The following is a 14,416-nucleotide window of genomic DNA, read 5'->3' on the forward strand; positions in this document are numbered from 1 at the left end:
TCTCGATGGCTAATTTGATGAACAGTTAACAGAGATATTCTGGAGAGTCGCTAACAGCCGGATGTGGCTAACACTGATTAGCTCAAGCAGCACGGTGAAGGCATTAAACGTGATGTTTTAAGATGTTTTACTTCTCTGCAGTAGCATGAGAAGAGTCCCTACACACAAAACAAAGCAGCAACAACGTAGTTAGTGAACCTAGAGTTTATTAAAAGAGTGTTAAAAGACTTACCTACTGGCCCCTGTACCAGCTCCTCTCATAGTAAAGTCCATTACAGTGAATTACCAAAGTCAATCCCAAAGGAAGGAGCCCATTGGTGCTTTGTTTTGTGTGTAGGGACTCTTCTCATGCTGCTGCAGAGGTTTGCTGTTATTTTCAGCAGTATTAGTGAATAGAAAGACGTTTTAATGCCTTCACCGTACTGCCCCGAGCTAATCAGTGTTAGCCACGTCCGGCTGTTAGCGACCGGAATTCCCCGTTAATAGTTTTTACAAGAAAATAATCGGCTTTTTATTTTTAACCATTTAACACAAAGCTGTTCCGTGTATTAGGAGGAGATGAATAAAACATGTTAAAATGAATGCTGTAGCGTAATGTTTAACAGAGTACGCCGCCATGCTTGGTGATTAGATAACCCCTTAGGATAGAGAAAGTCAGGTTTCCCTTTAGGAAGCTGACACTTTCCAGAATCACTGCTGAGAAGATGAAACAGAAGAAACAGTAGAGCGCTCTGCTGAGTCACTGGTACCTGAATAGATCTCATTACAGCTGCACTGATAAACACAAATATTTTACACTTTACAGATTTGGATGCATGCTGTTGTACTGGATTTGACTGATATTATCAACTTGTGACACTCCGTTTCCATCTTCAGTCTAACATTGCCTCCTCAATTTCTGTGGAGGCAATGCAGTGTGGATATTGTGTGCGGATGAACGTTGAACGTTGAACGGAACTCCCCATTCACTCGCCGGCGGGTGACGTGACTTAGACTTTTCCTCCTGCGTGTAACGGCCACGCTGTAAAGATACAGAGCTGGTTGGGGATCAGCAAAGTTTCCCTTTAGTGGAGCAGAGTAAAAACAAACTGATCTGATTCTGATCTAAACATTTCCCCTGTGTTTTTTTTCACTTCAATCAATTTTCTAATTTTGAAAAAAAATAAGTTTTTCGCAGGTGAATTCTGTTTGTTGTCTCATTTTGGCCACAAGAGTGCACCACTACCAAGGACCCGAGCTGTTGGGGTCCAACATCTGGGGTCCTTGTTAACTTCCCGTTAGTTGATGTCCTTCACATACACTGCAACAGGAAATAAACTTAGGGCGCACTCACACTGTCCATCCGTACCGTGCCCAAACAGGTTTCACGGGTAAAGTCTAGTTCGTTTGACCAGTGTGAGTGCAACCGAACCGCGCCAACTGCGGCCCGATTGCCGGCCACGGACCGTTTGGGAGAGGTGGGCTTTTGTAAAGCGCGTTTGCACATGTACGATGTCGGGGGCGAAATTGAGAAGCCATGCCAGCTTAGTGAACACAGCTTGACACGGACAGTGGCATTAGTCCCGCCATTGTTAGTCGCTCCCCCCTGCGGTGCTCATTGGATTCATTGCAACCACTGTTTCATATCACAATGCGTGGAGCGGGAGGATTCAAAAGGTGAAGTTGCACCATTGTGCATCCCAGGCTGCATGAAAATAAATGCTGTCACTGTACACTAAATGCTTGCGGAGGGGGGGGGGGTGAAAATGGTCAGAAGGGTGCACTGTGAAAGCGTAAAAGCATTTGGTGAAAGCAGAGGACAGCACTTGTGATGGCAGAACACATTCTACATTTTTTTACATTCATCAGTAGAAACAGGAGAAGACAGTAAACAGACTCGTCTGTCTGCAGCCACAGGAACTATTTTACAAGACAAATGAACGGGACCCAAACACTACAGTCGGTGACTCGCCACAGTGGCTGACAGACAAATGTACAAACAGAGAAACTTTCAGGGTGGAGTTCACCTCCCACCTTAACACCAATAGTCACAGGATTTTTGTTCAAGAAACAGACATTTTCCTAACCTGATTTCTAAACCGTCCCTGGTGGATTTACATGCAGGTTTTCCCTGATTATTCTACATTTTCTGTAAACTACCTAAGCATTTTTTTGGACAAAGTATTTGTAAACAGTGATACGAACAAAGTAGGCTTCCTACAGAAAGGCTTTCAGTCTCGTCTTTGCCTGCGTAAAGGTCCAGAAGTCCTTCGTTTACTCCTCAAGGTTCATTTTCTCATCTTCCGTCCGTGTAGTGATGCTACAACTTCCCATTTTAACCCTGTCCAGTTCAGTTCAGTCAGTGATTCGACGTAAACTCCAGCAGTTCTCTATTACACTAATCACCACAAACTCTGCAGCTGCACGTTCCAGCGGCTGTTGCAGCAATGACTTCAGCTCGGTTTGATTTAGTCGCCCTAATGTCAGCCTCGCTTAACGCGGACCAGACTGCTCCGGGCCCCCGTTGCAAATATTTCACTCTCACCCGAAATAAATAAACATTCAATAAATTAAAAGGCATTTCAGTCGCAGCAAGGGTTCAGTGCTGTTGCATCCAGTCCAAGGAGCTTTCCACGTGGGTGGTTTGAATCCCAGCTGCAGTTGTTAAAGGTAAACGCTGTTAGGCCTCACACCAAATAGGCAGGAGTTAAACATCCTTTTTAAGTTCTTTTTTTTTGCTTTCTGCCCATAGGAGAGACCTTGATAATTTATTATTTCCTATGTGGAGAGGATTTGACTCAAGCGCTTTGGACAAGCAAGAAGAACGTAGCGGGGATGTGGACTTATTTGCATATTCAACATCCACGCTATCAAGTGAAATATCTGCTCGTCCGGCCTACATCTCATTATTTCCTACAGTTTTCTTGATGGCTTTGCTGAAATGTTCCTCAAATAACTATTCCTGAAATAACAGCTGTCTTTGTTACTGAAGCTAGTGTGTGAGACAGGCTCAATGTAGCAACACCTCCAGGATCTATCCCTAAAGTCTAGTAGTTCTGTCAAAGTGTTCTCGAGCAAGACATTGACCCAGGATAAGAACGAAACCAACGATAACAAGTCGTACATTTTCTAGCTCTTCTGATGCATCTGTTGGTTGAGATCAGTCAGACTCTCCTTTGAAACAGTTTAGACTCTTTGATCCTTAATGTATGGAAGCCCTGAGAGGCAAATGATTCTGATCCAAACATTTTTTTGCAGGTGAATTTTTTGTTTGTTGTCTCATTTTGGCCACAAGAGTGCACCACTACCAAGGACCCGAGCTGTTGGGGTCCAACATCTCGGGTCCTTGTTAACTTCCCGTCAGTTGATGTCACATACACTGCAACAGGAAATAAACATAGGGCGCACTCACACTGTCCATCCGTACCGTGCCCAAACAGGTTTCACGGGTAAAGCCTAGTTCATTTGACCAGTGTGAGTGCAACCGAATTGCGCCTGGCTTAGGCACGCTTGCCGACCACGGCCCGTTTGGGAGAGGTGGGCTTTTGTAAAAGGCGTTTGCACATGTACGAGCATCCATCCGTGAGGAACTCGGAGTAGAGCCGCTGCTCCTTTGCGTTGAAAGGAGCCAGTTAAGGTGGTTCAGGATCATCTAGTAAGGATGAACCCTGGGCGCCTCCCTAGGGAGGTGTTCCAGGCACGTCCAGCTGGGAGGAGGCCTCGGGGAAGACCCAGGACCAGGTGGAGAGATTAGATCTCCACACTGGCCTGGGAACGCCTCAGGATCCCCCAGTTAGAGCTGGTTAATGTGGCCTGGGAAAGGGAAGTTTGGGGTCCCCTGCTAAAGCTGCTGCCCCCACGACCCGACCCCGGATAAGAGGCTGAAGATGAGATGAACTTTAAAACAATTTAGATAAGACTTAGAAAAATGGATCACTAGAAAAAATGATTTTTCATTTGCCTGTCAGGGCTTCCGTACACATAGGAGTTCCTCAAGGTGCTATTTCAAATCAAATAAAACGTTAGCAGTTTTGTCACAAAGTACATTTCCATTTTTTGCTGCTCAGAAACTCACATAAGCGTTTTGATATATTCAGTTCTGTTCGCCGAGCACGGATGGTAAAATAAGATAAATAAGATGCTCCAGTGTTCCTGAGCAACAGCACCAGCAGCCTTCTGCAGATCCAAGTGAACGAGACAAGATTCGCTCTCGCCTCTGATATATCATCTGTCCCTGGAAAAATAAACAATACAAATATAAACTAATATGTCGTCATTATGCCTGCTCACAGTGAGTTTTCTAAATGCTCGTTTTTCTCTGCTTTGAGGTAATTTCTTTGGGTTTTTATAGGGTTATATAAGGGGGTCCTAGGCAGTTTTATGGGACCTGCTTCATATGTAATGGTTGGTATCAGGTCGACGAAGACCAGATGAAACGTTTGTCAGTAATTCAATATTTTACAGCCATAAATTTGAATTCTTTCGCCCGCTTGTACGTTTGGTTTAGTGGTGACGGAGTGGCCTAGTGAAGTAAATCTCGAACCAAAGGAAAGGATTCAGACACCAAATCCCTTTCTCACTCACACATTAATAAATACTAAAGATAATTAAATGCTTCAGATATATTGTAATGTTATTGTGGGTGACCTGGGGGTCACGGACGGGTTATCATCGAGCGTTCGAACACTCAGAGCTCCTCTCCGTCACAGCGTGTTGCCCATGCTGCTGCTCACCAGCCCTTTGATATTAGTGATGGGCCGAACATCGTGCAGCTGTCTTCTACGGTCAATGAACGTGGCCAAGCGCGTTGTGTCCAGGGGCGTCTTGGAGTACTCCCCACCGTGCGCACCCCCGCGGCCCACCCACGGGTGCTGCAGACAGGAAGTAGCGCTCGGCCGCTTCCTGGGATCCTGCTGCAGCACCGAGGACACAAAATCCCTCGCCGCCTGGCTCACGTCGTGGAAGTATTCGTCCGGGAAGCAGAAGTCCAGGCGGCAGATGTTGACGCACGTTTCCTCCGGCGATTCGTCGAGAAACGGGGAAACGCCGCTGAGCATCACGTAAGCCAGCACGCCGATGCTCCACACGTCCGTCGCGACAGAGACCGGCGTGCCGCGGATGAGCTCGGGCGCAGCGAACTCGGGGTTTCCGAGCAAGAGGTGGACATACCGGCGGTGGGCGGACAGCTGGATGGCATCGCCGAGATCGATGAGCTTAACGCCCGGGGTGGGAGAGTGGAGGTCCACCATGATGTTCTCAGGCTGCAGGAGAGAGAAGCGGGTTCAGGATCAGACGGAAGATCATTCTTTTATATTAATAAAGTTTACTTAAAAATAACAAAAAGGAAATAACATAATAATATAGTAGAATACATTTCCAAGGCACAGATGTTCTGAACTAAGATGACTGAAAGATCAACTCACCTTCAGATCCAGGTGTGCCACTCTGCAGGTATGAAGGTGCTGCAGGGCCTCGAGTGTCTCTCTGATGAAGAACGCCACCTTCTCCTCCATCAGCTCATCGTGGGCGACGAGGTAATCGAGCAAACGGCCGTCTTCCAGCCTGACACACACACACAAGCACAGACGCACACACGAATCTTTAACTTGAGTGTTTTGGAGGAGAAACAAGGACAGTTCCCTGTGCAACAGTCAGACTTACAGCTCCAGGATCAGCATCAGAGAGGTGGGAGACTCGTATGTGTCCCACAGCGCCACCAGCTGGAGATGCTGCACGTGTCGGAGGACGTCCGCCTCATGAGCCACCTGCTCTTTCTTCTGCATCTTCTTACTCACAAACTTAACCGCAACCTACACAGAATACAAACGCAAAAAAAATACAAATACACATAAACACAATCTTTACTGGAGCTGAAAAGAATGAAAATAATAAAAACAACCGAAAATCTACACTAATACTAAAATAACCTTTACTTGGTTTTCAGATAAAAATGTTAAGTGCATCTGAGAAAACAAAAATAGATCAAACTGAAACCTAAACTTTAACTTAGAATGTTATAAAATTAAAGCTGGAAAACAGAAACAGACTCACTGTAGCTCAAAACACCTAAACACATAAAAATGACTTGACAAAAGCCTCAGTTAAATGAATATAAAGAGTCAAACAGTCGGGGGCGTCCTACCTCTTTCTTCGTCGACTTGTTGAGACACTTCCTCACCACTGAAAACCGCCCCCTTTTGAGAAGAGCGAGCAACAAAGAGAAGAGACGCTGAACTAAAGAACACACGACTGGGCTGAACATCGAGTCTGGGTTGTGGAAAAACATGATTTTACCTTCCAATCTCACAGATCTCAGAGAAGGTCGACTCAAAGTTCTCTTTCCACTGGATCCCCGTCCCATCGTAGCCGGAGTCTGAACAGAGAAAGAGCAGAAGACTGAATTCAACTTACATTTTCACACTTTTTCCTCCTTCTCTACGTCACAAAAAGTCAAATTATTCCATTTAGGATGCTCTAATAAAGTCTGTGTCTGTGTGTGTGTGTGTGTGTGTGTGTGTGTGTGTGTGTGTGTGTGTAGACTAACTGGTGCTGGGCAGAGTGACCATATTTGAGGGCTCGGAGGGCGGGCCGACCCCCCAGCGGTTGGAGGCTCGCACTCTGAACTGATAGTGACCTCCGGGGATCAGCGTGTCGATCTGAACGCACTCCTCTCTGCTGCTGGCCACCTGCTGCCATAGCAACGAGTCTGAGAGTGAGAGAGAGGGGGAAAAAGTTTTGACCTCTGCGTATTTCAAAAGCAAATATCCACCTGGTCTTACATGCACGCGCACGCACACACACCTTCCTGTCTGTACTCCACAGTGTAGCTGCTGACAGCGCAGTGAGCGGATGAAGCCGGTGGCGGCCAGTGGATCATCACCGCCGTGCTGCTGGCCTCCTGAGCTACGGGTCTCCCCGGGGCTGCTGGGATACCTGCAGGAGATAAAAAAGCATCAAGCAAACTAGCTTATATTATATTATATTTCCATAAATATATATAAAAAAGATGAGCATACACATAATCAAATCAACTATAACTACCCCAGCAGCTGCTCTGGTTTGACTGAATGTGGATTCTTCAGAAACTAAAATATTTGTGTACCGTTACACCTTAATAACCATCTAGTGCTGTCCGGAGGTTACTGTTTTATAACGGGGAGGCTCCTTTGAATGGAGCGTGTGTTACCTTGCACTTTAATGGTGGCAGAGGAGGAGGCAGAGCCGTGGTCGTTAACGGCCACGCAGGTGTAGATCCCCGTGTCCTGAGGCATCAGATTACAGATCTTCAACAAGATGTCACCCGTATCCCTGGAGAGGAGGAAGAGGAGGGGATTTAAGAGGAGAGAAAGAGGTGAAGAGATGATGGGAAGAGAGCAGAGGAACAGGACAAGCGGAAAGGTGTGACTAGTCTGGCTGCATACATGCACCTGCCGTTACCTGATCTCTATGGCGAAGCGGTTGTTGCTGGTCACCGGGTTCTGGTCGGGGCCCTTCAGGGTGATGGAGGGTTTGGGTCGCCCACAGACTTTACAGCAGAGGACCACGGTCTCCCCGAACGCACACACCACGTCTGACAGAGGGACGAGGAACTCTGGAGCCACTGCACGCAGGAGACACGTCACAAAATTCTCCAGTTTCTAGTTATAGTTCTACAGAAATGCACTTATCCTCTAACACAGTGGTGTCAAACTCAAATTCACAGTGGGCCAAATTTAAAAAGAAAGACTGCAGATGTGCATGTCTTTCCTTCTCTCCAGATGTGTAACGTTGAACCTTTCCAGTGCAGCTCCTTGTTCTTGTCGTGGTGTTTCTTCTGTTTGATTCTTTGGTTACAGCCACGGTGACAAACAGCTCTTTACCTTTCAGACACAGATCATCTGCTGAAAGATCCTGTCCTCCATCTCTCTTTTGGTCGTTTTTAGGGAGGGGTGGATTAAGTGTGTCTGCAGAGACTGGTAGCATGGATGCTCATGTTTGTTAACAGAAAAGTAGACGTGGATGTGCTTTATACTCGCGGACCAGCTCTCAGAGAACCTTCATATGATCTTGCGGGCCAAATCTAATCACACCACGGGCTGGATTTGGCCCACGGGCCTGAGTTTGACACCCCTGCTCTACAATCTACATGTAAATGTGACAATATGTACTTTAGATTGCGTCTCTTACCTTCTTGGATGAAGTTTGGGTTGAGAAGCTGGAAAAAAAGAGGTTCAAGTTTGAGTGAGGATTAGTTTTAAACAGTCATTTCGATTAAAAGTGAACACTATTTGTTTATTTAAAAACATCAACATATGTTTCCTGTCCACACTAAGATTTTAAAACTCTGATGTCCCACTTGTTTGAGATGTTTCTGAAGACACTGGTCTAGAAACGCCATTCAAGTCTTGCACCCCAACAACAAAACAAGCAAAACACAGTGCGTACCTCCATTCCTGTTTTTGGGTCAAGGTCATCATCACAGTCGGACTCATCTGAAGTGTGAACGTCCTGGTGGAGAGAAGAGGAGGAAGAGGAAAGTACGGGAGAGAAGAGAGTGAGATTGAAAGGGTGAGGAGGGAGCACGGAGAAGCAAGGAAGACAGGATTTGTGAAAAAGGAAGAGAAGACGTAAAGGTAATGGGTGAGGGTGCGAGGAGGGAAATAAGGAAAGGAGATAGGAGAAACAGAGGGATGCAGACAAGGAGAGGGAGAAGAGAAATTCAGATATGAGAAATAAAGGTCAAAGGAGAAAGGAAGTGAGGAGAACGCAGGGGAGATTAGGAGTGTGTCCGTGTGTGTTAATTACGCTGTGGCTGAAGAGGAAACCAGGAAAAAGGTTGTTCTGAGGACACGTCTTCGTTCTGCGGATACTCACCGTGGTTCTCATGAGACCAACTCTTTCATATTGAGAGGCAAACCCCGCACTAACAAGGAGCAATCAGCACCACAGTGTCTGCGGATCTAGAAGTGCACGCAAAGACCACTGGATTCTGGCTACTAGAAAAACTCATGACCCTTAAAGTGTAATTCCGGCGCAAAATCATCTCATGGTCGTTTTGGACACTTACATCAAATAAGCCATCGAGAAAGGTTTTATAAACAACTATTAACGGAGAAATCCGGGGGAGTCGCTAACAGCTGGACGTGGCTAACACTGGTTAGCTCGAGGCAGTACGGTGAAGGCATTTAAACGTCTTTTTTAACCACTAATACTGCTGAAAATAACAGCAAACCTCTGCAGCAGCATGAGAAGAGTCCCTAAACAGCAAACAAAGCACCAACAACGTAGTTAGTGAACCCAGAGTTTATTAAAAGTGTGTTTTGAGGGGCGTGTAAAGAGGCTGAAGGTCCTCCAGGCAGCAGCCGTGGGTTTGAATCCAACCTGCGGCCCTGTGCTGCGTGTCTCCCCTCTCTCTCATGCCATTTCCTGTCCTTCCTATATAATAAAAGTCCTGAAAACGGCCAAAAAATAATCTTTTAAAAAGAAAAAAAAAGTGTTTTGAAAGACTTACAAACTGGCCCCTGTACCAGCTCCTCTCATAGTAAAGTCCATTCAAGTGGATTACCAAAGTGAATCCCAAAAGAGGGAGCCCATTGGTGCGTCGTCCGGCTGTTAGCAACTCTCCGGGATGGCTCCGTTAATAGTTTTACCACGAAAAAACTGTCTCGATGGTGTTTTTGATGTACGTAAGTGACGAAAAAGACCACGGGATGATTTTTACGGCAGATTACACTTTAAAAGACAAACATACATTTTTCCTCTCACCTGCTTTTTATCAGTCTAGATAGTTGTGGTGTGACTTGTCCCGTGTTGGAGATATCTGTAGAGATGCTGCCTTCAATCCAACATAATGGAATAAGATGGCACTTTGCTTGCAGCGCTCAAAGCACGCTTTAAAAGCTCAACAGCAATGTCTCTTTGCAGAAATCATGACCCAGTTACTGAAGATCCACAGACCTGGGATCTATTTTCTTTTTGCAGAACCTCACCCAGCGACTGTGAGCAACCCTGCTCCTCCTGCATGGTGATACGATTGGCAGGTCTAGTTAAGAAAATAGTTCCTATATGAAACCGCTCACAACCTGTGGATTATCTTGAGTGACCTGATGATGATTTCTGGAAAGTGTTGATGGGAATTACGGCTCTTTGTAGGGAGCAGGTTCTCACGGCTCACGGTTCTTTACTGCTAATACTTCTTTTATCTGCAAAAATCTATCAGGCATTGTGCAAGACAGATGTGCGTCCTCCACAGAGCTGGGTCTGTCTGACGTTCCTGTCTGTTATAGTGAAGGTTTTCGTTGCCACCGTACTCTACGGGGGAATTGTTGGGTCTCTGTAAATCATAACTAAGTCATAGAGTGTGGTCTTTACCTACTCTGTAAAGTGTACAGAGATACCTTTTGTTATGATTTGGCACTGTAAATAAAATTTAATTGCATATCTGTCTGTCTGTCAGTCACGCATTTTGGATAAAAGTGTCAATTAAAGTGCGATTGGTGTGTTTTCAGTGCCCCAGGAGGGAGGAAGGTGCACTAGAGCTTGCGAAGGAGCCGGCACAGCAGATCTCCTGTCGACAAAACAAAGAACTCCTCAAGTGCGACTCGGTTCCTTTGGTTCTCACCAAAGAGCCGTCCAAAAGAACCGTTTCGTTCATGAACATCACATCACTACTTGTTGAGTTTTTCAAAGTCGAGTGCCATCGAGTTTTATTCCATTGGAGAGATTTTTCTTACAGTCTCTGATCTTTATCTGAAAGTTTGTCCTGCAGTGAACCAATGTTCGCATTTATCATTTCTTTTGTTAATACACATGAAAAGAGCAGTTTTATATTAAGTGTACACAGGCTTTAAATGTCTTTTACATAGTTGCACAGACATTAGATACCGACACACCTGACTAAATGTCACGTACAGTAGAAACCCTTTCAGGTTGGATAGGTGCAAAAAGCTGAACTCTCACACATTCGAACAGTAGTCATACAGATGAATAAAGGTTGTGCATTTAGATGCATTAAGTGTTCATGTTTTTTCTGTAGAATTAAACCTTGTAGTTAAAAATCAGCCTCATCTGTAAGGAAGGAGAGCTCCTTTGTCAAACACACATTAAACACCTTTCTTCTACTTAATGTTAGTCCACTACAGGAATCCACTGGTTAGCACAGCAAAGTAAAAACACATTCAAACTTAAATCAACAGGTGAGTGGATTCTACCTCTATCCATGCACGAGGAGGGAAATAAATCACAACGCAAAAACACAAAAACAAATCAGACTTTATTTCCATTCAGTGCATTTCAGGGTTTGGGGTAAAACAAAATGATTCAAATAAAACTTGCAGTCTGTAATGGTTCTCAACCGTCTCATATTTATGTCAGTTTCACTTCCTTATTTAGTTGTTTTTTTTACCCGTGTGTAAACTGACCCCAGACATCTTAAACCGTGGATCTGTTCACACCAGCGTTTAACATTATGCACTGGAATCAATGTATTGCAATGGCATCACTGTGATTGGTCGATTTGAGTTAAGTCCACGACAAGGTTTCGTGTATTTTCTTTGTGAACTTTGAAGCAAACGTTACGCTGTAGACCAGTTGCTACACATCTTGATTGTGCTGATTATCAATTCTGTACGACTGCATCTTGCAACCTCCCTTCTCTCCCTTCTCTCTACTCTTCCAGGACCCTGAGGAGAGCAAGGAAGATAGCTGCTGATCCCCTCCCACCCTGGTCACTATCTGTTTGAACCGCCCCCCTCTGGCTTCCCCGGAGGCTGCGCTCCATCAGGACCAAAACCTCCCGCCACAGGAACAGTTTCTTCCCCTCTGCCATCAGGCTTTGGATCTCTGTTAAAGACACTTAACGGTCATTCGTTATAATAACGACATCTGGAACTCATACGTTATATTAACGTACCCAAATCAAAGGTGTTATATTAACACCCCCCTTTCACTGGACACTTTAACTTGCACACTACCACCTGCACTGGTCATACAAACACACTCACTTATATTTGATGTATATAATTCAATGCTATACGTTTAGTTTGCTTGTGTTCATGGTTATTTTTATGTAGGCACCGTCAAATCAAGTCAAATTCCTTGTAATGAAAATGCCTGGCAATAAACCTGATTCAGATTCTTTAGGACTTAGTAGTATGGTTTAATAGTTTTGTTGTACCACTTTTTGTCTCACCAGGCACTTAAGCTACATAACAATAATAAATAAATATAAATAAATACTGTCAGTGTTCCATACAAAGGTCATTTGACCAATAACCTGATCCATGAACTGATCCCAGAAGTGTCTGCTGCAGGTTGAGAACCACCTTGGGGGTCAAATAGAGACACACTGTGTGTTTGCAGGTTTGCACACACTCATGCGTGCACACACACATACACGGGGTTAGGAAGAAACTTAAAAACCAAGTGGGGCGAGTGACTGGGTTTGGGCACACACGAAATCAGCCGGCGTGTGCCGTCGGCCTGCTTTACTCACTTTGCCCTTCGCCCTGGTGGCGGGGGAGGGGAGCGTGGGAGGGGGGGTGGTTTCTTTGGGTTTACGGAGGAAGCCGTTCTCCTGACCTCTGACCCCCAGTGAGGAGACGTCCTTGGCGGCTTCAGCGCGCTTCCTGGCACGCAGTGTGTTCCATGACAGAGACTTCCTGTACGGTACAGGAACAAGAAACATCAACCAGCCAATCAGAGAGAAGCGCAGCGGGGGTCCAGTGGAGTCTGGCTGTCAGGACAAGACTCTCTCAGAACCCTCTGTAGCCAATGGCTGGAAAGTTTGATACTCCTGTCGTGTGATGTCATGTTTTATAAGATGAAAACCTAAATATATACTGCGTCTCTCTTCTTATCTTTGTTATTTATTGTACTTTTACACACAAATGGGAATCTAGACCAGGATGAACACAGGTGTGAAGCGTCTGTTTACTAGTATTTATAAGTGTATAAGGCTGAAATACAATAACACCACTATTGTGGCAGAGGGTCCTAACAGGGCTGCTGCCTGAAGCTGCAGCCAGACTCTCCTGGTCCGTTAGATACAGGAGAGGAAGGACAGAGTGACAGAAGGACCCTAGTCTGAGTTTAGAGAGAGAGAGAGGGAGAGAGAGAGAGATTATAATATTATTAGGTCTATTGACAATAAGGATTGGAAGTTTATCTCATTTTACCACAGAAAGCTACATGTTTAGTTTAATACCTAATACCTAATGATATCTAAGTCGTTTGTTATTTCATGTTGGAACATCCAGGGTCTGAGGTCTTCTGCTTTTGGCCTTAAGAGCAAGACCCCAGACTTTAAGAAAGAGTTGAAAAATGCAGATATCATTGTTTTGCAGGAGACTTGGAATAGAGGAGACATGCCCACTGGTTGTCCTTTAGGATACAGAGAAATAATATTCCCATCAACTAAACTGAGAAGTGTAAGCCAAGGCAGAGATTCAGGAGGGATGTTGATCTGGTACAAGACGAACCTCACTCACTCAATTGAATTGCTCAAAAAAGGAGATTTCTCAATTTGGATCAAAATAAAAAAAGAGGTGGTCTCCACAGACAGAGACATATTCATGTGTACAGCCTATATTCCCCCATCAGAGTCCCCTTACTATAATGAAAACAGCTTCTCCATCCTTGAAGATGAGATCAGCCTCTACCAGACAAAAGGAAACGTGCTGATCTGTGGTGATCTTAACGCCAGAACAGGCCCTGAATCAGATCTAATCAACACACAAGGAGACAGACATATACCTGGCCAGATCAACATCCCCTCTCCTTCGCACAAAAACAGGAACAACTTCGACAAAACTGTCAACAGAAATGGGCAGCAACTGCTGCAGTTGTGTCGCACGCTGGGTCTGTACATCGTCAACGGTCGGCTTCGAGGGGACTCCTTTGGTCTCTACACTCACAGCTCTCCTCTTGGCAACAGCACTGTGGACTACAGTATTACAGACCTGGAGCCTTTCAGTGTAAGAGCATTCACCGTCAGCCCCCTCACACCCTTATCCGATCACAGCAAAATAACCCTATACCTTAGGAAGACACCAACTGACCCCCATGTAGCAGAGCCCGTTAAACTCAACCCCTCCAAACAACCCTATAGATGGACAAGTAATAGTAAGGATGACTACCACAGAGCCATCGGTCATCCAGCAGTCCAATCCCAATTAGATCATTTTATCACCACCTCCTATCCCCACAGCACTGACGGCCTGAACCAGGCTGTGCGGGATATTAACTCCATATTTGACAGCACAGCATTGCTCTCCAATCTGAAACAATCTGAGTATCAAAGTTCAAATTCAGCTAACGAAAAGTGGTTTGACTCTGACTGCAGGTGTCTGAGAAAAACACTCCGGAAATTATCCAATGAGAAACACCGAGAACCTGACAATCATGAGCTCCGCCTCCAGTACTGGGAAACATTGAAATCCTATAGAAAAACACTGAGAGC

General features: G+C 45.2%; 1 protein-coding gene across 4 annotated transcripts in view; it reads right to left on the reverse strand.

Moving 5' to 3' along the window:
* Positions 1–4,682: 4,682 nt before the first annotated feature.
* kalrna (kalirin RhoGEF kinase a) overlaps positions 4,683–14,416 on the reverse strand; it is a gene marked incomplete at both ends in the record, with an annotated part of 177,190 nt that continues 167,456 nt past the window's right edge. For all 4 annotated transcript variants that reach the window (XM_083921415.1, XM_083921416.1, XM_083921414.1 and 1 more), the window contains 12 exons: positions 4,683–5,240; positions 5,403–5,541; positions 5,641–5,789; positions 6,122–6,173; positions 6,274–6,352; positions 6,524–6,685; positions 6,781–6,912; positions 7,166–7,287; positions 7,417–7,579; positions 8,146–8,173; positions 8,404–8,466; positions 12,452–12,617. In XM_083921415.1, coding sequence (XP_083777541.1) covers positions 4,683–5,240; positions 5,403–5,541; positions 5,641–5,789; positions 6,122–6,173; positions 6,274–6,352; positions 6,524–6,685; positions 6,781–6,912; positions 7,166–7,287; positions 7,417–7,579; positions 8,146–8,173; positions 8,404–8,466; positions 12,452–12,617 — 1,813 coding nt within the window. The remainder of the gene's footprint in view (positions 5,241–5,402; positions 5,542–5,640; positions 5,790–6,121; positions 6,174–6,273; positions 6,353–6,523; positions 6,686–6,780; positions 6,913–7,165; positions 7,288–7,416; positions 7,580–8,145; positions 8,174–8,403; positions 8,467–12,451; positions 12,618–14,416) is intronic.

This window comes from Echiichthys vipera, assembly GCF_963691815.1.
Source record: "Echiichthys vipera genome assembly, chromosome: 10".
Classification (NCBI taxonomy): domain Eukaryota; kingdom Metazoa; phylum Chordata; class Actinopteri; order Perciformes; family Trachinidae; genus Echiichthys; species Echiichthys vipera.